General features: G+C 37.3%; 1 protein-coding gene across 2 annotated transcripts in view; it reads left to right on the top strand.

Moving 5' to 3' along the window:
- The window catches only part of MORC4 (MORC family CW-type zinc finger 4), a 60,587-nt gene that overhangs the window by 10,090 nt on the left and 28,186 nt on the right, over positions 1-22,311 (top strand). Inside the window, exons 4-9 of one of the 2 annotated variants that reach the window (XM_077987633.1) lie at positions 4,679-4,897; positions 5,636-5,782; positions 9,748-9,880; positions 10,200-10,328; positions 13,016-13,135; positions 14,529-14,629. In XM_077987633.1, the coding sequence (XP_077843759.1) occupies positions 4,679-4,897; positions 5,636-5,782; positions 9,748-9,880; positions 10,200-10,328; positions 13,016-13,135; positions 14,529-14,629 (849 nt within the window). 2 annotated transcript variants of the gene reach the window in all.

The following is a 22,311-nucleotide window of genomic DNA, read 5'->3' as shown; positions in this document are numbered from 1 at the left end:
TTTTTTTTTAATTAAAAAAAATTTTTTTTGAGACGGAGTTTCACTCTTGTCCCCCAGTCTGGAGTGCAATGGCATGATCTTAGCTCACTGCAACCTCCACCTCCTGGGTTCACACACCTCTCCTGCCTCAGCCTCCCGAGTAGCTGGGATTATAGGCAGGTACAACCACGCCCAGCTAATTTTTGCATTTTTAGTAGAGACAGTGTTTCACCATGTTGGCCAGGCTGGTCTCGAACTCCTGACCCGAAGTGATCAGCCCGCCTTGGCCTCCCAAAGGGCTGAGATTACAGGCATGAGCCTCCACGCCTGGTGAAGATACCATTTATTTAAAAGAGATCATTTAAGTCCAAGCATGGTGGATCATGTCTATAATTCTAGCACTTCCAAAGGCCAAGGCAGGCAGATCGCCTGAGTCCAGGAGTTTGATACCTGCCTGGGCAACACAGGGGGACCCCCTTCTTACAAAAAAAATACAAAAATTAGCTGAACATTTTGGCATGCATCTGCAGTCCCTGCTACTCAGAAGGCTGAGGTGGGAAGATCACTTGAACCCAGGATGCGGAGGTTGCAGTGAGCTGAGACTGTGCCATTGTAATCCAGCTTGGGCAACAGAGGGAGACCTTGTCTCAAAAATAAATAAATAAATAAAAAATAAAAGATTATTTAGTCCAATCCTAACTTCTAGCGAAGGATTCTACATTTTTTTTTTTTTGGATGGAGTTTTGCTCTGTCGCCAGGCTGGAGTACAGTGGCGTGATCTCGGCTCACTGCAACCTCCACCTCCTGGGTTCAAGCAATTCTGCCTCAGCCTCCCAAGTAGCTGGGATTACAGGTGCGTGCCACCACGCCCAGCTAATTTTTGCATTTTTAGTAGAGACGGGGTTTTACCATGTTGGCAGCTAGAATGGTCCCACCTCGGCCTCCCAAAATGCTGGGATTACAGACATGAGCCACCATGCCTAGCCGGAAGGATTCTGTTTTTTGTTTGTTTGTTTGTTTTTAAAGGAGTTTCATTCTTGTTGCCCAGGCTGAAGTGCAATGGTGCGATCTTGGCTCACTGCAACCTCTGCCTCCCGGATTCAAGTGATTCTCCTGCTTCAGCCTCCCAAGTAGCTGGGATTATAGGCATGCGCCACCATGCCCGGCTAATTTTGTATATTTAGTAGAGAGAGGGTTTCACCATGTTGGTCAGCTGGTCTCAAACTCCTGACCTGAAGTGATCCACCTGCCTCGGCCTCCCAAAGTGCTGGGATTACAGGTGTGAGCCACCGCGCCTGGCGCTGTTTTTTATTTGAAGGCATATTACTTTTGTATTAGGAAAAAATAATAGAAGTAATTATGCAAATTTATTAAGCCTGCAGAAGTTCTATTTGACCTCTAACATTTGTTGTTACCCTGTCCACACTTTCCAACTCTTTATGCAATTCTGTTTTCAGACTGATAAAATAGTTGTGTAACTGTAGCAACAGTTTCTTCCATAAACATAGAATTTCATGAAAATCAAATTAAAAAGGAAAAACCTATTATTAAATTCCTTTAAGGTCCACAACTAATTATCTTTACCTTCTGGGGCTAGTGTGTGGATCAGTTAGTCTGTATATTCAGCTGCCTTTTTCAAGCAAGGTGAGAAACCGCTTTCAAAGTTCAAAGACTAAAAAGAGCCACAGAACCACAGAGGGTATTTGCTACCTGTGCTCAGAAGTGCACTTCCTAGCAGGTGTATTCTTCTAAAACAATAGCTGGAGAATAACAGTCTGCTTAGCACGCTTTCATTCTTTTATATTACATATTAAATCACAAAAATACCTAGGAAATAGCAGTGCCTGCCTTTGTGCGCCCATGGATTTTGCCAAGGTTTGTTTCATTGGTCAGAGTCCTTATTTATTTATTTATTTATCTATTATTTTTCTTAACTTTTGTATTTGGTTTGGAGGTACACGTGAGGATTCATTACATAGGTAAACACGTGTCACTGCAGAGTCCCAATTTAAATTTACCTCTCTGGATTCTGGATTCTTGACATTTTAAGATACTCCAGAGCAAGCTACTGTAGTTTTGAATTCCACTAAAAGTGCTGGTATCCAAGCCACCTTGATGTGTAAACAGTGTTGTCTCTTACATGAGAGGATACAGCAGGACTGACTTAGCAAATAGAAACCACCTGAGCCAAGTTAGCTCTGTGGAAAATATTACTGAGCTATAGCAAACTATCATATTCATTCCTACAATTCTATTATGTGTGGTGAGGGCTTTTGTATTAGGTAGTTATTTGATTGGTACCTGGCATTCATTCTGCCAGTTTGCATTTAAATGGAATGCCTAACATGAGAACTTAGGTGGAATAAAAGAGCACACAGGAAGAGTTAAGTGAAACACAGTAACAACAACAAAAATCCAGAGTTTACAGCTCCTCTCTTCTCATTTTTCTTATCCTTTTCCATTCTGGTTCTAGCCTCACGCTACTGGTTATCTTCTCAACCTTGTATCATCATTTGGTCTCCCCAAATGAACACAGTGAGGGTTTATACTTTCAAAGGGAAAAAGAGGTGATAGATGGTGGAAGAGGCTAAAAAATTAAGGGAGTTGTAATCTCCCTATTTTCACCACTTCCCCTTGATCACCTAATTGAAGCTTTTGTGGTATAAGAGAAAGTTAAAGTCCGGTTAACCATACAAATTCATTTGGAGTGGTGTGTAAGATTACTATTTATGGAGAGCCCTGAGTTTTAGATGTGATCTTAGGTCTGAAGTAGGAGTAGGGGATAGCACATGACAACTATCAGAATGACTTCTAGAGTTAGTTTAAAATTAATGTTTGAATACTACTTTATACTTAATGTATTTTGCATACAGTATATAATTTAATCCTCATAACAAACTTTTTTTTTTTTTTTTAAAAAAGCCAATTCTTCCACAAGAAGAATGGGAATGCCTGAATCTTACTATTACAAGTCTATATCCTGGAATACTAAGGCCCATAGGCAACACAGACTGAATATTCTTTTTTTTTTCCAACAGACTGCTGCCGTGGAAATTACCTTTTTCTGTCACTAGATTTATTTGTGCGATACACACAGCTCCTATAAAGTGTTTACTCTAGGAGGACATATGGTATTACTGTATAATGCTTTGAAATAGCAAATTAAAAGGTGGTTCCCTTTCCTAGTGAGTAAACACAAAACCATAGCCTTCAGGAAGTAGAAATCAGATACCTCAGCTCTCCATGCTCAAAAGAGTAAAATTGTTAAAGATCAGCCTGCTCAGTCATGGTCTGCTCAGAGTATCTATTTTATTGATGTTGAGAAGCACCTAATCTGAAATATAAGAAGTCCTTCCTTAGATTATAAACTCTGAGGGCAAAAATCATGTCTCTTTTATTAACAATTGTCTCTAGTGCTTAGCCCAATGCATGGCACATCGTAGGTGCTTAGTTTAAATATTTATTGAATGAATGGTAGTGCACAACATTGTAAAATTAGTCAGTCTGGAGAGAAACAATCCTTTTTAGTATGATTTTTTTTTCTTTCATTGATACCTAATATTTTACATATTTATGGGGTACATGTGAATACTTTATACATGCATAGAATGTGCAGTGATCAAGTGAGGGTGTTTGGGGTTTCCATCACCTTGAGAATTTATATGTTGGTGACATTGGAAGTCCTCTTTTCTAGCTACTTTGAAATATATGATGTATTATTGCTAATTATAGTCACCCTGGGCTATGGAACATTAGAACTTTTTTATTCTATCTAACTATAAGTTTTGTACTCATTCACCAAACTCTATTCATTTCTCCTTCTCATCCTGAGAAACAATCCTTACAATTAGTTTTATTGATGATGAGGGAAGATATGTAATCATTTAATTTTTAGTTTTTAAAGTTCTGTTATTTTGGTGTGTACCTGAATGAAAAATACAAGAAAAGAGAAAGGTTCTGGCTTCCAGATTAAGCTGATCAAAATGGACTACAGAGATTGTTGAGGTGCCTAAGTGAAAGGTCCTTAATAGAGCAAGAGAGACTTTATACTGCAGCTGTTTGCTGATATTCAGAGGCAGAACTACCTATTTTTATCCTTTGGCCACATTCCAATGAACTGTCCCAGCAGATGGAACAGAGACTAAGAATTGGAAGGATTATCCTTTGAGTGGAGAGTTGAAATTGTCAAGATATATGATCCCTGACTTTCAGATTTCTAGAGGATGATATAAACAGGTTAGGAGATGCCTAATCTAGTACCTCTGACCAATGACAATATCTGAAACTTTTGTTACCCTCTCTAGATAACTACCCTTTTCACCTTACCCTAACTTTGCTTCTACAGCAATCAGAGCTGTTTTATCTAGACAGGAAAGGCAGCTTCCCAAGCCTTTTCCAGCTATGTTTGCTGGTGGAAAGGGGCCCTTTTTTACTTTTATAAAGTGTGACTCTAACGTAATGGAACTATTTATGTACACACAAACCACACAGAAAAATTAATCCCATTACCCCATAGTAATTTCCTGTGTTTTTAACCTAATAGTTTTGCCCATAAATACCAAAAGGAATAAAAAAGGAGGGACTTTTTACAAGTGTTATTTATTTGTAGGCCAAATATTCTGCCTGTCACCTATCTTAGGATGCTTTTTACCATTCTGATTTCTTTTTTTCTGATTTGTTTTTTCTTCTGTAATTGCAGCTTTGGCTTTACAGATAAAGTAATAAAGAAGAGCCAGTGTCCCATTGGGGTCTTTGGTAATGGTTTCAAGTCAGGCTCCATGCGGCTAGGAAAGGACGCCCTTGTCTTCACCAAGAATGGGGGTACTCTCACTGTTGGACTTCTATCACAGACCTATCTGGAATGTGTCCAGGCCCAGGCAGTTATTGTACCAATTGTTCCATTCAACCAGCAAAACAATATCCTTTCTGGAAATGGAGAATGTTGGTTAAAAATTAGTCTAATCTGAGTGTTTTGATAGGAACCTCTTCAGGTCAAATCCAACTATCAGAAGTTTTAAAAGAGGTATTCAAATGTCTTAAATTTAACTGGGATTTTTCTGTATTAAATATTTAAAAAATAAGACCATTGACAGAAGCTTAGAAATGTTTTTGCTGTATTGAAATTTTCATTGTTACACAGTTTGATCTATAGAGTATGTGTCTGCTCTACCACCACCCCATGGTAAAGCTCCCGGGGCCTGCCTTTTTTCCCCCCTCCAAAGGATAGCTACATTTGTATTGATACGCCTAGAAATATACTGTTTATCAGCTTATATAATAGCAGAATAGTCATTTCCCTATATCTGCACAGCTGTTACTTCTGTTAGACACCTGGTTGTCTTGACTGGAACAGTATAGCAATAAGGTTTTAACTTATTGCTTCCAAAGAAGTTAAAAATTTAAGCCTTTGATCTTTGCTTTTAAATATAAGACTTTGTTTACATTATATCTTTGAAGCTATATTCTGCATGGGCAACTGATTTTGGAGCTTGTTTCTATAACTTTTCTCCATTTTTCACCTTTCTTCTTTCTATAGCAGTAATATGCATGCTTTATGTCTGTAGTTTTGTCTAAATATGCAACCCAAAGGGCAGATCTTCCTTCTCAATAGCATCCTAAGATATTATTTTTTTCTTTGACTATATTTGATTTTACAAAAAATGATTATTACCGAGGATTCATTGCCCAGCCTAGAAGCCATCTTGAACTATTCCATTTTCAACAGTGAAAATGACCTGCTGGCCCAGTTTGATGCCATCCCAGGCAAAAAAGGCACTCGTGTTCTCATTTGGAACATCCGCAGGTATAGTATTACGAAGGTGGTAGCTTCTAATAAACAAAGGTAGTATGATGAAACACATTTTTATTTAATTTTAACTTTCAAAATTTTTATAGAAAGACAGGGTCTCATTTATGTTGCCCAGGCTAGTCTCGAACACCTGGCTTCAAGCGATATTCCCTCCTTAGCCTCCCAAATTATTGGGATTACAAGTGTGAGCCACTGCACTTGGCCTAGCATATTTTAATAACTCTTTTTAGAGAAGCAAAATAGATAAATTTTGATACATATTTATATCTCATTGCATACTTTTATGTAACTTCGTCTTAGAAAAACAAGAGTTCTGGCTGGGTGCAGTGGCTCATGCTTGTAATCCCAGCACTTTGGGAGGCTGAGGTGGGCAGATCACGAGGTTGAGAGACTGAGACCATCCTGGCCAACATGGTGAAACCCCGTCTCTATTAAAAAAAAAAAAAAAGTACAAAAATTAGCTGGGCGTGGTGGTGCACCCCTGTAGTCCCAGCTACTTGGGAGGTTGAGGCAGGAGAATCACTTGAACCCAGGAGTTGGAAGTTGCAGTGAGCCGAGATCATGCCACTGCACTCCAGCTTGGCAACAGAGTGAGACTCCGTCTCAAAAAAAAAAAAAAAAGAAAAAGGAAAACAGTTCTGTTTGAGATAGTGGTTCTTGTTGGTAGAATGTGGTATGTTTAAGGTGGAAACACACATATCCTGAGGCTATTGACACAGATAATTAGGACAGTTTAGCATATTCTAAGCTCCTCAGAATCCTTTATAAATATCTATTTCATATTCATGGGCATTTTTTTTATTTTTATTTTTTTTTTTTAATGAGACAGAGTCTCTCTTGCCCAGGCTGGAGTGCAGTGGTGGAAACTTGGTTCACTGTAACCTTCACCTTCTGGGTTCAAGTGATTCTTGTGCCTCAGCCTCTCGAGTAGCTGGGATTACAGGTGTGTGCCACCACGTCTGGCTAATTTTTATATTTTTTGTAGAGACGGGGTTTTGCCATGTTGTCCAGGCTGATCTTGTACTCCTGACCTCAAGTGATCCACCCACCCCAGCCTCTATTACTGGAGTGAGACACCATGCCTGGCCAATAGGCATTTTTTTATGTTTGGTAATTGATAGTTATTTTACTTATTAGACAATGACAATGAAGCATGAGAAAGAAAAATTAGAGCAAACAAAATACAGTAAGATCTTTAAAAAAATAACAACTTCTATATTAGTGCTTTCACAGTAGCTGGATTAGAAGTAGAAAAATCTGGCCAGGCATGGTGGCTCACACCTGTAATTCCAGTACTTTGGGAGGCCAAGGCAGGAGGATCACTTGAGGCCAGGAATTTGAAACCAGCCTGGGCAACAAAGTGAGACCCTGTCTCTTAAAAAAAAAAAAAAAAAAAAAAAAAAGAGAGAAGTAGAAAAAAATCTTTGAAGCAGATAAATATGAACTATAATGAGACTAGGTTAAGATCATGTCTTCAAAACTAATAAAACAATCTAGAAATACTTTATGGTATTTCATTTTTTTAATCTTAGCATGTCTAATGGAATACATTTAAGAATGGATTATGGCTCAAGCCTGTAATCCCAGCACTTTGGGAGGCTGAGATGGGCAGATCACGAGGTCAGGAGATCGAGACCATCCTGGCTAACATGGTGAAACACCGTCTCTACTAAAAAAATACAAAGAACTAGCCGGGCGTGGTGGCGGGCGCCTGTAGTCCCAGCTACTCGGGAGGCTGAGGCAGGAGAATGGCATAAACCCGGGAGGCAGAGCTTGCAGTGAGTGGAGATGGCGCCACTGCACTCCAGCCTGGGCAACAGAGCAAGACTCCATCTCAAAAAAAAAAAAAAAAGAAAAAAGAATGGATTAACACCTAAACACTAAAAAATAACCCTAAAAACCTTTAATATAAAATAGAGGTATTACTGATATGCCTAATAGAAAAGATTATCAGATACATTTCTTCATCCTTTTCTCCTTAGGTGAAGTATTTTGTCTCATTTACCTGGGTAAAACAAATAAAAACAATGCTGGTTTATATAGAGAGTACTGTACTTAACAATTAAAAGAAGTGTGACTCACACATTGGTAATTTAGATCCTCGCTGTGTCCTACTGAGAAAACCTCAAGTAATATAGTTGGTATTACAAAGAATTTTTTGAGGTATTACAGTGATTTACATATCTTAAACAGAACTTTTTCTTTTTATGTCATTTCCCAGTTATGTATATGGTACTAGGTGCTATACAGGTTGACTTTCCCTAATCCAAAAATCTAAAATCTGAAATGCTGCAAAATCTAAAACATTTTGAGCACAGACATGACAACTCAAAGGAAATGATCATTGGAACATTTCGGATTTTGGATTTTTAGATTAGGAGTGCTCAACCAGTAAGTATAATGCAAATATTTCAAAATCCAAAAGGATCTAAAACACTTCTGGTCCCAAACATTTCAGTTAAGGGATACTCAACCTGTATAAATAAAGGATTACATGGTCAAATAAATTTGGGAAAAGCTGACTTAAGGTTTACTGTGTTGCTTTATTGTAGGACTTCTGAGAGTCCTGGAGTACTTTAATATACTAATGTATGTTGAAAATATGTAAAAGAGCTATACACTATGCAGCGTTTCCCAATCAATTTTGAAAAAGTGTTTCTTTAGGTTGGGTGGTGGCTCACACCTCTAAACCCAGACCTTTGGGAGAACAACATGGGAGAATTGCTTGAACCCAGAAGTTGGAGGCCATGGTGAGCTATGATCATGCCACTGCACTCCAGCCTGGGCAACAGAGCAAGACCCTGTCTCTAACGAAAATGTTTCTACAGACCTTTTTTCCTTAGATGGGGAAGGTGAGGGACAAGGAAGACAGAGCATCTCCTCAGGGCATATGCCTTGGGGTCGGGTGGAGTAGTGAGAAGCAGAATTATCCTGGAAAATCCATAATATGCTATCATACATTGACATGGACATGATGCAGACAGACCATAATGGCTCTGGTGCAGCCCTATAAAAGGAGCTACAATTTCAACACAGCAGCTCTGAGCTTACAGAGCCTGAAGTATGAAGCAGAGTTATCACTAGAGCTCAAGGTGACTCTGAGGGCTAAGAATTATTTCTCAATTTTATTTGATCTTAGAACTTTTATGTATTTTATGTATTTTATTTTATGTACTTTTTAAGAGTATCTTATGAGATTACTGTTGCACAGAATAAATTTTGGGAACTACTGTTCTGATATATATGTTTTCTCTAAAACCTGTCATTTGAGTTTTTTTCAAGGATTAAGATGGGTCTTAACCTTTTTTCCCTGGCAGTGGTTAGTCATATAGCTCAGGGTCTTGGAATGGATCAAAACCAAGTGGCCCAAAAAGATTATGGGAAGAAGAAAGTTCCTTATGAAAGGAATGTTAGTACCATTATGTTTAAATGATAATTCTATAAATGGTATCCTAGAGGACTAGTAAATATATGCTGCTTTTATAACAATCTTTTTTCCTTTTAAGAAATAGGATTAGATCTGGGGAGATGTTAGTATCTTTTTTGTTTGAAGTTGGTAGAAGTGGGTTTTGATTCATCTGTTCATTCAGTTGGGGAAAATGATGTTGAGTGACTTACTAACAATACCTAGAAAGCTTGTGTCTATTTTAAGATCCCACTTTGAAGATAGCTGACATCCATTTGATTTATCAGATCATAGACATTCCACGTTCTTTTTTTCTTAGGAATGTGGCATCATCACCTCTATGAAAAAGTAGATTTGTTTAGAATGGGAATACCCTTAAGTATCATATGATCCTCCACCCAAGTGGTTTGTAGTTCCTTTGCACTGGTAGTCAGGGAAAGAAACAGATACCTGAGTTTTGGCTCATATTGTTTTTTTTCTTTTGGGTTCCTAGTGCATTTTTTGTCCTTTGGAGCCAGTTTTTGTTAGATTGGTACTTGTCTGTTTTCCCCAGAAATAAAAATGGAAAATCTGAGTTGGACTTTGATACAGATCAATATGACATCCTGGTATCAGACTTTGACACAGAAGAAAAAATGACTGGCGGTATTACCTCTGAGCTGCCAGAAACAGAATATTCTTTAAGGGTAAGTAAGAATGGTTTTTCAACAATGAGAGGTAAGATTTCCTATAACCTGAAAATATTATAGAACAAGATCTTCTTTTAGTTATTCAAAGATGACAACCCTCCAGCCATGTGCTAGTATTCCTTTATTGTCTCAGGTGAGACAGTTTAGATAATATAGTCAACAGTACTTTAGTGTGGTAGTTTACATAGTGTAAGAAGGTATAGAAATGGAGCCAAATCTTTGCCCAGCATAGAATCAGGTGATAGCAGTGTTTTATGGGGATGTCAGCAGAATTGCCAATATCACATAACTTTCCCTTCACCATTCTATTCCACAGGCATTTTGTGGTATTCTATACATGAAGCCACGGATGAAAATTTTTCTGCGTCAAAAGAAGGTGACTACCCAGATGATTGCCAAGAGCCTGGCCAATGTAGAATATGATACATATAAACCTACCTTCACAGTATCCTTACAACTATACCACTACATGAAGTTGACCTCTTTATTTCAGGATTAAGTTTTCAGGTTGACACAGAAAAACAAAAACTTTTCCAATTCAAAAACATATGTCATAGTACACATTCTATTATAGTGTACTCTGAGGAAGTCTTTCTTAAATGCCAATCTATGTACCATTTTTATCAGAAATCACCTGGAAACTGTTGAAATAATAGAATCTTGAGACTGGAGATTCTGGTTCAGTAGTGTCTGAAACCTTTTTTTAAAAAAATAAGAAATATTTATTATTTTAAAATCCTCAGCTGATTCTATTGAGCAGCCAGGTTTGAGAATCTCTACTGTAAGGAATAATACACATCATTTGGTTTGTACTGGGATTTTGATATATATTAAATTTACTGAAATAAGCAAAATACTGACTAGAACTTCTTAATCTTGTAGATACACTGCAATTTTTTATTGTAACAGGTCCAGACTTACATTGATTGAAGTTAGGAAAGTGGAAATTAAAAGTTGATTTTCTAGAGTGAAATAAATCTTCTTAGGGTTTGACATAAATTCCTGGTACTTCTCATAATGGTAGCCACTCAGAGGAGCCATTGCTTTTTACTTCTACCTCTCCCCCGCATTGCATCGAGAATGGATTTCAGAGACTAGAAAAAAATCTTAAGATAAACTGTGGATATTAGGTACAACTTCGTTGATGGCTTTTGGGGCAGAAAATGTTTTTGAAAGGCTGAAAACTTGCAAGGTTATGAAAAATTGTCCTTTTAATTTATTTTCTAGTAACTAAGCACAACTCTTGGCCTGAGAAACATGCTCACACTCTATTTGCTTTATCAAAGGCATTATGTAGCATGCTTTGTCCTTCCCTGACCAAAAATGAGAAATTGTTGGTCTCTTTTTTCTCCTTTTTGGAAACACATATCTTGGCTACTAGGAATGTTTTCTTAAAGCACTAAACAAATCAATTTAATAAAGCCAGAGCTAGCATTGTTTGCTTCTATAGGTGAATTAGTTATAATCTCACCATATGTAGACTAGGATATTAGTACCATAGGTTTAACAGAGCCAGTCTAAAGAAGTGCTTTCCAACTACTGTTTTAGGATATAACACATACCTGTCTCTAGCTTTTTTCTTTTGTGGGTTTCTATCCGGGAAACTTTTATGCATGCATTCTATATGTTACCTCAGCTCTTCTCAGACTCCCTTCTCATTAAACCAAATTACCTTCCAATATTATAGTTTGGACTAAACAGATTTACTTTAGGCATGGGTAAAATGAAAGTCCTAATAAAATTTCCCCCAAGGTCACTGAGGAACAAGATCATTGATACTAACTTACTTACTTCTCAATTATCAAAGTCCACTTCTTTCATCTTTGTTCTGTCTCCTTGCACTAATTTGGCAAGTCTCCTACCCCAGTGTACCCTCACTCCATAATTTGGAATTTTAAAAGTGCACAACAGAAAGAAAAATTTGACAATCTTTATCTTTACAAAGTTAATTTTATGGCATAGGATTTTGGTTTGTTTGCTTGCAGGAGTTTTGTCTTGTTTTGTTTTTGCATTAGAATAGGTCTTATTTAAGGTTTTATGTGAACTGCTAGAGTCCAGAACATTATATATTCTGAGCCAAACATTACTGTGTTATGCACCCACTTGAGTCATGTCTTTGTGTCATATGTGACCCATTTGTTATAGGGTTTTGATGCAAGTAGCTTGTCTTTTAAAGGGGGCATGGAGATCATTTTTTGAATAAGTGACAAAAATAAATTTTCATTTGACTCATTTAGACATGAAGGTTTCTTAGAATTTGTTTTAATGAAAATCTCAGTTTCTCTGTCTCCCCTTTATCTTTCTCACTTACTTACCTCGGTTTTTAAATTAAGTAGGACGTGTTAAAAACTCATCATTATTCATATTTTACTTGTAATAATCAGTTGTCTTCATTTCATTTATCCAAGCTTGTTAACTTCTTCCCATGAGATGTATCACTACAGGACTATTCATTGTTCTTTACCTTTGCTTTTGCTTTCATTGTGTTTGGTATAGTAAGAAGATTTACTTTATTGGATATAATTTTACAGATTCGTATTGGCCCGTTTACAGCTCTTATCAGAACCTATGAGCCCTAGCAGCAAATTGAGCAACTAGCAAGGGCTAAAAAATGTTTTGTGATTATTTGTCAATTTTATAATCACTGATGGTATTTAGGTATCTTTTCTTACAGTCTTTCTATGCATGTGTGTGGTGTGTGTGTGGTGTGTGTGCGTGTGTGTGTGATGTTTTTATAATCTGAGCATTTCCTGATATTCTCACATATTTCAAGGGCATAATTTTAAAAGAGCTGCATGTAGCTGTATCAACATTTATTTAATCATTTCTTTATTGTTGAACATTTAAATTATTTCTGTTTTTCTGCTTTTATAACAAATTGAAAAATCTCTGTAATTCCTAAACCTTTATGGGCCTCCCTGACTGTTTCTGTGGGATAAATTCTTTAAAAGATAATTACTTGGTCGAATATTAAGAATATTCTCAAAGCAATTGCAACAGGTGTTTAAATGCCCTCTCAAAAGGTTGTACCAATTTATGTCCCTTGGTATTTGATGTTTTTTCTATAATATGGTGCAAAATTTATCATTGAAGTCCCTGGTATGTTTGTCTCCTTAACAATGTTCTTCTCAGAATAAGCAGGTGAGAATCACCTTTGGGTTCTCTTGCAAGAATAGTAACCAGTTTGGAATAATGATGTATCATAACAACCGACTCATAAAATCCTTTGAGAAGGTGGGGTGCCAGGTGAAGGTGAGTGGTTAATATTTCTTTGTCATAGGAGGCTGAAAAGAGTAGGAAGAGAATTTAAAATTTGCAAAGGGGATAGGCTCATTAATGGCTTTTACTCCCATCTTATGATGCTTTTTGAATTCTGATCCTGGAATTGTGTTACCAGTGAGCTGTCTTGTGTTGAAAAACTCTTTCTACCTCTCATTCTTCAGATGTTAATCAACCCAACAACTTTACTGAATACATTTTCTAAGTAGCTGTTACTAAGAGGCAGAATGAGAATACCAGCAAGTTTACCATGTGTCTCAGCTTATTTGTGTTTTAGGTAACTCTTTCCATTTTCTTGGGAAGACAATAAGGCGTAGTGAAAGGCATATAAAATATGGTGGTTGAAGACCAGGATTTGGGTCCTGAATTTTCCATTTACAAGCTGTGTAACATTGGATAAATTGTTTAATTTATCTGAGGATCAATTTCCTGACCTATAAAGTGGAAACAACAATAATAAACATACCTGCTTTGCCTACCTCGCAGCTTACAGGGTTGAGAGATGTAAATGGGATGAATTATGTGAAAATATTTTTAAAACCACTTTATACAAATTTTACCATCATCTTTAATGTCTTAATGATTATTTAAAGTAGCAATGTCTACAAGTATCCCTTTTATTCCTGTTTTACAGATAAGATTGCTAAAGCACAAAAATGATGAACTGCTTCATCATAGTAAGACAGTTATATAAAGCCCAGGATAACTCATTTTCAGCCTATTTTGTTTTTCCTTGTTATAGTACCTTTAGACAACTCATGTTTGTGTGCCAGTCTAATTACACCTTTACTCGGTTTCTTCCGTTAAAGAATTAGAATATGATTTAAATCTATGAAACTCTTGCATCAACTTGTAATTAGTAATTGCTGTGTGACTCTCTTTAGTAGTTGTTTGGTGGCCTGTGTATGTGGGAAAATTGTTTATTTTAATATAGGATCACATAGCACCCCTAAAATTGTTTTCAGGTGAATATTTGTTTCAGTTCCTTAGAACAGTAGTATATAACCTTGGTTTTTTAGCACGGTAATTCTTTATTCAAATGCAGTCTTATGGTAGTCCTGGAATATAAAGCAGATAAAAGTTGAGGTAGTGTGGGTGAAGTAGAGATGGCTACTAATTGCAGAAGACTCCTAGTGATCTATGGATCATAATTTGAAAATCTCTGCCCTAGAATTTGTCAGAATTTCTAGTTCAGTTTAATGCTTGCAGTCTGTTGATGTACATTCTAAGTGTTTCTCTAGATCTTGATGGTCTTTTCTTGCTCATGAACGTTATGTAACCTTTCTATTATTGTTTGGAATCAAAAGGAAATGCCTGCAGGCAGCCAACAGTAATGTAAGTGTTGAAATTAATATTTTCTTCTAAGCCAACTCGTGGAGAAGGTGTAGGAGTAATTGGAGTCATTGAGTGCAATTTCCTAAAACCTGCCTACAACAAACAAGACTTTGAGTATACCAAGGAGTACCGGTGAGTCACTCCCAACCTGAGGTGCTTCCGTTAGTTTGTTCAGATGTGATTCTATTCTCCAAAGCCTCTAAAACCATCTCTAAAAACCTGCTAAATGAGTTAACTGAGAATTACTTCAAATTTGTTTTCCAAGATTAGAGATAAAATGATTTCATTTTAAATTAAAGTTTGCTGAATGATATATGGACTCTTGTTGAGATAAACCTTACCTTTAGAAATTATGCAAAGAGCATAGGAGTAATTTGGTAAAAGATTTCTGGGGAAATGAAAAGCTTTGGAATTGATCTTAATGGAAACAGATGAATGGATCTGAAGTTATGGAATACATTGGGTAAAAAAAAGCAGATTGAAATTTGTTCCAAAAATTTTTCTTGAAGCCAGTGAACAGATTTAGAGCAAAGTGGTGGAACAGCAGGAAGGATGTGCTTTCTTTAAAGCATCTAGATTTAATAGGGCAAGCAAACAGGTAAGATTCTGAAAGGAACTCGACATTATGGCTGGACCAGTAGGGATATTTTTAGAAGAGAAAGAAAGGAGTTTTTAAAGCCAGGTTAGAATAGTTTGTTTTAAAAATGTCGAGAGGGAAATGAGTTTTATTCGTTAAGTATTATGAGACAGCTTCTATGTGCCAGGTACTAAGGATGAAAAATAAGACTCTTCGACACCTATAAACAAATATGTATGCAAATAAGAAACTTAAATACTTATAATTGTTTAATAGGGGATATGGGCAAAGCAGGGAGAACTTTAAATATGCTTAAGGGTGTCAGGGAAGGCTTTACAAAGCAGATTATATTTGAGATTAAACATGAAGGAAAAGTTTTCTAGGTATACAGTAGAGGAAGGACATTCTAAGCAGAGGGAAGTATCTGTAAGCGCAAAAAAGGATAAGGGGCATTCTGGGAGTCTGGAGAAAGAAGGCATGAGGACATTTGCTGTCATTTTCCTTGAAGTCTCAGTAGCAAATATTTTTTCTTAGAGTGGGAGAAAAGAAATTTCCGAAATCTCTTTTGTTTTGTGCCCAGACTGTAATGAAGTCAAGTCTTGTATCTTAATTTGTCTGGAACCGCAAGAATTTTAGGTTTATTGTTTGAGAGAGATAACTATTTGAATGGCAACTCAAAATTAATTTCAGGGTAATTGGTTCATGGTCACTTGGGCTACTCAGTGGTTATGACAACTACCTGCCCTCAGTCTAAGTAAAATGGTCATTTAAATATAAATCTGGCCCATAATGGAAATCTTTGGCCAGGACTTGACTCTTAGGAGTGAAAGCTTAGGAATGACATTAGTTTGACAAAAGTATCCGAGTCAAGTTTTTATGTTTCAGTTGAATGAAAAGAATAGTGAATTGCTGATGACTACCTAAATAATTAAGATTTGTGAAATTCAAATGTTAGATATTAAAAATTATTTAACATCTTTCTATATCATCTTTGCCACCAACCCCCCAAATCTACCTTTAAAATTTTACAGGCATTAGACCTTTGGCTTTTGATGTCTAGTTTTGGTATAATGAGGTGATTGCAGTGGATCAGATAGAGATAGTCTGTAGACAGTAGATTTATTCAGTTGAACACACAGGATTTCTGACTTAGCATAACATCTGCTACACACTTTATTAAAAACAGAGAACTAGTATACTATTCTGCGTATAGTCTTTTGAGAATAACAAATTTGCATAACTCTTGTGCCAATTCTGGCACCTTTGCCCTTTTTTATTCAATTTATTTTATATAAAATGAAAAGGTATTTAAATTAAAAAAACAGGAATTTAAGAGAGGGATTAGAGAAGGTTGTCTGCTATAACAAACTCATCCTATGAGTATTATAGATATCAAAACCTGCAAATGATAAAAGAGATACCAGCCATTATGCTGCTGGAATGTCTACAAATAAATCATCTGTAATATCACTTTTAACAGTTGTGGAGCTTACAGACATTTGTATAAACAGATTGTAACATATATGAAGTAATTTGGTGAGCAATAAAAAAGCTCTTTGATCAATCAAAGCCTAAGTAGCATGTTATGGGGAAAATGCCTTGATAGAGGAGATGGGGAAGGTTTTGGGTAGAAAGTATGACTTGAGATGTGCCTCACATGTTACAAGACATGGAAGAGAGGAAAGGGAATTCTAAGATGGAATTGTAGCATGAGCTAAGGTACTGACAGGAACTCAGAATTGGTAAGAATATGGGGAGGAGAGAGAATGGGATATAACTAGAGTGAAGGCAAATCAAGTTAAATGGGTAGAGTAGAGCCATACCCTAGAGGAGCAGTTGGCAAACTTTTTCTGAAAAGGGCTGGAAGGGGTCACAACTACTCAATTTTGCTGTAGTATGAAAGCAGCCATAGACAATAAGTAAAGGAATCGGCATGGCTATGTCTAATATAATTTTGTTTACAAAAACAGGCAGTGGGCTGGATTTGGCTCCAGTTTGCTGACCCCTGTCCTAGAACCATCATTCCTAAATTACATGCTAAGCTACACATAATGAATTCATAGGAGAGCCATGAGGTATTTTACATCTTTGAGGGAAATATAGTGATACTCAACTTCTGTCTATAAACCACAGAAATGGTCTTCTATTGCTGTCATAACAAATTACCACATAACTTAGTGGCTGATAACAATACTAATTTACTGTAGTAGCGTGCTGTAGGTTAGATGTCCTACCCAGATCTTACTGGGCTATAATCAAGGTATTGGCAGGGCCGCATTCCTTTCTGGAGGCTCTAGGGAAGAATCCAGTTTCCTGTCTTTTCCAGCTTATAGAGGCTGCCAGCATTTCTTGCCCCTGGCCTTCTTCCTTCACCTTCAAAGCTAGCAGTGACAGGTTGAGTCCTCATATTTGCATCACTCTGATGACCTTACTTTTGTCATCACATCTTCTCTGATTCTGACTCTTCTGCTGCACTCTTCTACTTCTAAGGTCCCTTGTGATTACATTGGATAATTCAGGATATTCTTTCTGTCTTAAGGTCAACTTGATGAGTAACCTAAATTTCCACTTGCTGTGTAAAGATTATGTTTATCACAGTCTTCCCTTTGTTCTCTCAGATTCCACTTACATCTCATATGCAAAATATGTTCACCCCATCCCAACGTTTCCAAAAGTCTCCACCCATTACAGCATCAATGCAGGGTCAAAAATTTCATGTAAATGTCATCAACTAAAAAGTCTCAAATCTCATTATCTAAATCACATAAGGGCGATACTCTGAGTATGGTACATCTTCGGGCAAAACTCTTCTACATCTGAGGATATGTATTTTCTTTTTTTGTATTTTGCTGTTAAAATACAGTGGTGGGACAAGCATAGGATACTAATTATATATATTCTTTTTCAAATGGGGGAGAAACTAAAAGGAAAAAAGGGGTCACAGGTCCCAGGCATTTTCAAAAATCTAGCCATGCACATTCCATTAAATTTCAAGGCCTTCATCCTCTAGTCTTGAGGCTTTGCTCTCTGGGCTTATGATTCCACCCTCAAAGTTGACTTTCCTTTTTCCTGAAGGGTAGCATGTGTTTGCAGCTGAGTAGTTTCATCAGCCTGTTTCCTGACTGTAGAATTTTGAGGGTCCAACAGGCTTCTCTCCATCCCTTTCAATTCAAGCTAGCTTTTTGTTTTGTTTTGTTTGTTTATTTGTTTTTGAGATGGAGTTTTTCTCTTGTTGCCCAGGCTGGAGTGCAGTGGCACTCCACTGCAACCTCCCCGTACTGGGTTCAAGCGATTGTCCTGCCTCAGCCTCCAGAGTAGCCGGGATTACAGGCATGCACCACCACGCCCAGTTAATTTTGTATTTTTAGTAGAGACGGGGTTTCTCCATGTTGGTCAGTCTGGTCTTGAACTCCTGCCTCAGCCTCCCAAAGTGCTGGGATTTCAGGTGCGAGCTACCGCGCCCAGCCTCAAGCTAGCTGTCATGCTAGTATGCCACTCTTAAGAATCTTGTGAGTCTCCCATGTATGTCATGTATATTCATGTCATCCAACAAGAGGCTCTGGGCAGGTCTTTCCTGGGGAATCCTATACCTGTTTTTTGGCTTCAGCTGAGATGGCTGTGGAGATCTGTGAGTCATATGCTTTATCTTTCTTCTTATTATTATACTTTAAATTCTGGGTTACATGTGCAGAATGTGCAGTTTTGCTACATAGGTATACATGTGCCATGGTGGTTTGCTGCACCCATCAACCCATCACCTACATTAGGTATTTCTCCTAATATTATCCCTGCCCTAACCCCACACCCCCTACAGGCCCCAGTTTGTGATGTTCCCCTCCCTGTGTCCGTGTGTTCTTGTTGTTCAACTCCCACCTGAACATGTGGTGTTTGGTTTTCTGATCTTGTTATAGTTTGCTGAGAATGATGGTTTCCAGCTTCATCCATGTCCCTGCAAAGGACATGAACTCATCCTTTTTTATGACTCCTTAGTATTCCATGGTGTATATGTGCCACATTTTCTTAATCCAGTCTATCATTGATGGACATTTGAGTTGGTTCTAAGTCTTTGCTATTGTGAATAGTGCCGCAATAAACATAATGTGTGCAAGTGTCTATAGCAGCATGATTTATAATCTTTTGGGTATATACCCAGTAATGGGATGGCTGGGTCAAATGGTATTTCTAGTTCTAGATCCTTGAGGAATTGTCACACTGTCTTCCACAATGGTTGAACTAGTTTACACTCCCACCAACAGTGTCAAAGGGTTCCTATTTTCCACAACCTCTCCAGCATCTGTTATTTCCTGACTTTTTAATGATTGCCATTCTAACTGGTGTGAGATGGTACCTCATTGTGGTTTTGATTTGCATTTCTCTAATGACCAGTGATAATGAGCATTTTTTTCATATGTCTGTTGGTTGCATAAATGTCTTCTTTTGCGAAGTGTCTGTTCATATCCTTTGCCCATTTTTTGATGGGGTTGTTGGTTTTTTTCCTTGTAAATTTGTTCAAGTTCTTTGTAGATTCTGGATATTAGCCCTTTGTCAGATGGATAGCTTACAAAATTTTCTCCCATTCTGTAGGTTACCTGTTCACTTTGATGGTAGTTTCTTTTGCTGTGCAGAAGCTCTTTAGTTTAATTAGATCCCATTTGTCAATGTTAGCTTTTGTTACCACTACTTTTGGTGTTTTAGACATGAAGTCTTTGCCCATGCCTGTGTCCTGAATGGTATTGCCCAGGTTTTCTTTTAGGATTTTTATGGTCCTAGGTTTTACATTTAAGTTTTTGATCCATTTTGAGTTGATTTTTCTATAAGGTGTAAGGAAGGGGTCCAGTTTCAGTTTTCTGTAGATGGCTAGCCAGTTTTCCTAACACCATTTATTAAATATGGAATATTTTCCCCATTGCTTGTGTGTATCAGGTGTGTTAAAGATCAGATGGTGGTAGATGTGTGGCATTATTTCTGAGGCCTCCGTTCTGTTCCATTAGTCTATATATCTGTTTTGGTACCAGTACCATGCTGTTTTGGTTACTGTAGCCTTGTAGTAAAGTTTGAAGTCAGGTAGCGTGATGCCTCCAGCTTTGTTCTTCTTGCCCAGGATTGTCTTGGCTATGTGGGCTCCTTTTTGGTTCCATATGAAGTTTAAAGTAGGTTTTTCCAATTCTGTGACGAAAGTCAGTGGTAACTTGATGGAGATAGCATTGAATCTATAAATTACTTTGGGCACTAAGGCCATTTTCACGATATTGATTCTTCCTATCCATGAGCATGGAATGTTTTTCCATTTGTTTGTGTCCTCTCTTATTTCCTTGAGCAGTGGTTTGTAGTTCTCCTTGAAGAGCTCCTTCACATCCATTGTAAGTTATATTCCTAGGTATTTTATTCTCTTAGTAGCAATTGTGAAGGGGAGTTCACTCATGATTTGGCTGTTTGTCTGTTATTAGTGTATAGGAATGCTTGTGATTTTTGCACATTGATTTCGTATCCTGAGACTGCTGAAGTTGCTTATCAGCTTAAGGAGATTTTGGGCTGAGACGATGGGGTTTTCTAAATATACAGTCATGTCTTCTGCAAACAGAGACAATTTGACTTTCTCTCTTCCTATTTGAATACGGTTTATTGCTTTCTCTTGCCTGATTGCCCTGGCCAGAACTTCTAGTACTGTGTTGAATAAGAGTGGAGAGAGAGGATATCCTTGTCTTGTGCCGGTTTTCAAAGGGAATACTTCCAGTGTTTGCCCATTCAGTATGATACTGGCTGTGGGCTTGTCATAAATAGCTCTTATAATGTTGAGATACGTTCCATCGATACCTAGTTTATTGAGAGTTTTTAGCGTGAAAGGCTGTTGAATTTCATTGAAGGCTTTTTCTGCATCTATTGAGATAATCATGTGGTTTTTGTCATTGGTTCTGTTTATGTGATGGATTACGTTTATTGATTTGTATATGTTGAACCAGCCTTGCATCCCAGGGATGAAGCCAACTTGATCGCAGAGGATAAGCTTTTTGATGTGCTGCTGGATTCGGTTTGCCAGTGTTATTGAGGATTTTCGCATTGATGTTCATCAGGGATATTGGCCTAAAATTTTCTTTTTTTGTTGTGTCTCTGCCAGACTTTGGTATCAGGATGATGCTGGCCTCATAAAATGAGTTAGGGAGGATTCCCTCTTTTTCTATCGATTGGAATAGTTTCAGAAGGAATGGTGCCATCTCCTCTTTGTAGCTCTGGTAGAATTCATCTGTGAATCCGTCTGGTCCTGGACTTTTTTTGGTTGGTAGGCTATTAATTATTGCCTCAATTTCAGAGCCTGTTATGGGTCTATTCAGATATTCAATTTCTTCCTGCTTTACACTTAGGAGGGTGTATGTGTCCAGGAATTTATCCATTTCTTTTAGATTTTATAGTTTATTTGCTTAGAAGTGTTTATAGTATTCTCTGATGGTAGTTTGTATTTCTGTGGGATTGGTGGTGATATCCCCTTTATCATTTTTCATTGTGTCTATTTGATTCTTCTCTCTTTTCTTCTTTATTAATCTTGCTAGCAGTCTGTCTATTTGGTTGATCTTTTCAAAAAATCAGCTTCTGGATTCATTGAATTTTTGAAGGGTTTTTTGTGTCTCTATCTCCTTCAGTTCTGCTCTGATGTTAGTTATTTCTTGTCTTCTGCTAGCTTTTGAATGTGTTTGCTCTTGCTTCTCTAGTTTTTTTAATTGTAATGTTAGGATGTTGATTTTAGATCTCTCCTGCTTTTGCTTGTGGGCATTTAGTGCTATAAATTTCCCTGTACACACAGCTTTAAACGTGTCCCAGAGATTCTGGTATGTTGTGTCTTTGTTCTCATTAGTTTCAAAGACCATCTTTATTTCTGCCTTCATTTCGTTATTTACCCAGTAGTCATTCAGGAGCAGGTTGTTCAGTTTCCATGTAGTTGTGTGATTTTCAGTGAGATTATTAATCCTGAGTTATAATTTGATTGCACTGTGGTCTGAGAGACAGTTTTTTGTGATTTCTGTTCTTTTACATTTGATGAGTGTTTTACTTCCAATTATGTGGTCAATTTTAGAATAAGTGCTGTGTGGTACTGAGAAGAATGTATATTCTGTTGATTTGGGGGTCTATTAGGTCTAATTGGTCCAGAGCTGAGTTCAAGTCCTGTATATCCTTGTTAATTTTCTGTCTCATTGATCTGTCTAATGTTGACAGTGGGGTGTTAAAGTCTCCCTTTATTATTGTG

This window comes from Macaca mulatta, chromosome X (genome assembly GCF_049350105.2).
Source record: "Macaca mulatta isolate MMU2019108-1 chromosome X, T2T-MMU8v2.0, whole genome shotgun sequence".
Classification (NCBI taxonomy): domain Eukaryota; kingdom Metazoa; phylum Chordata; class Mammalia; order Primates; family Cercopithecidae; genus Macaca; species Macaca mulatta.
The sequence above is the reverse complement of the archived record's forward strand: the minus strand, read 5'-3'. Positions and strand labels throughout refer to the sequence as shown.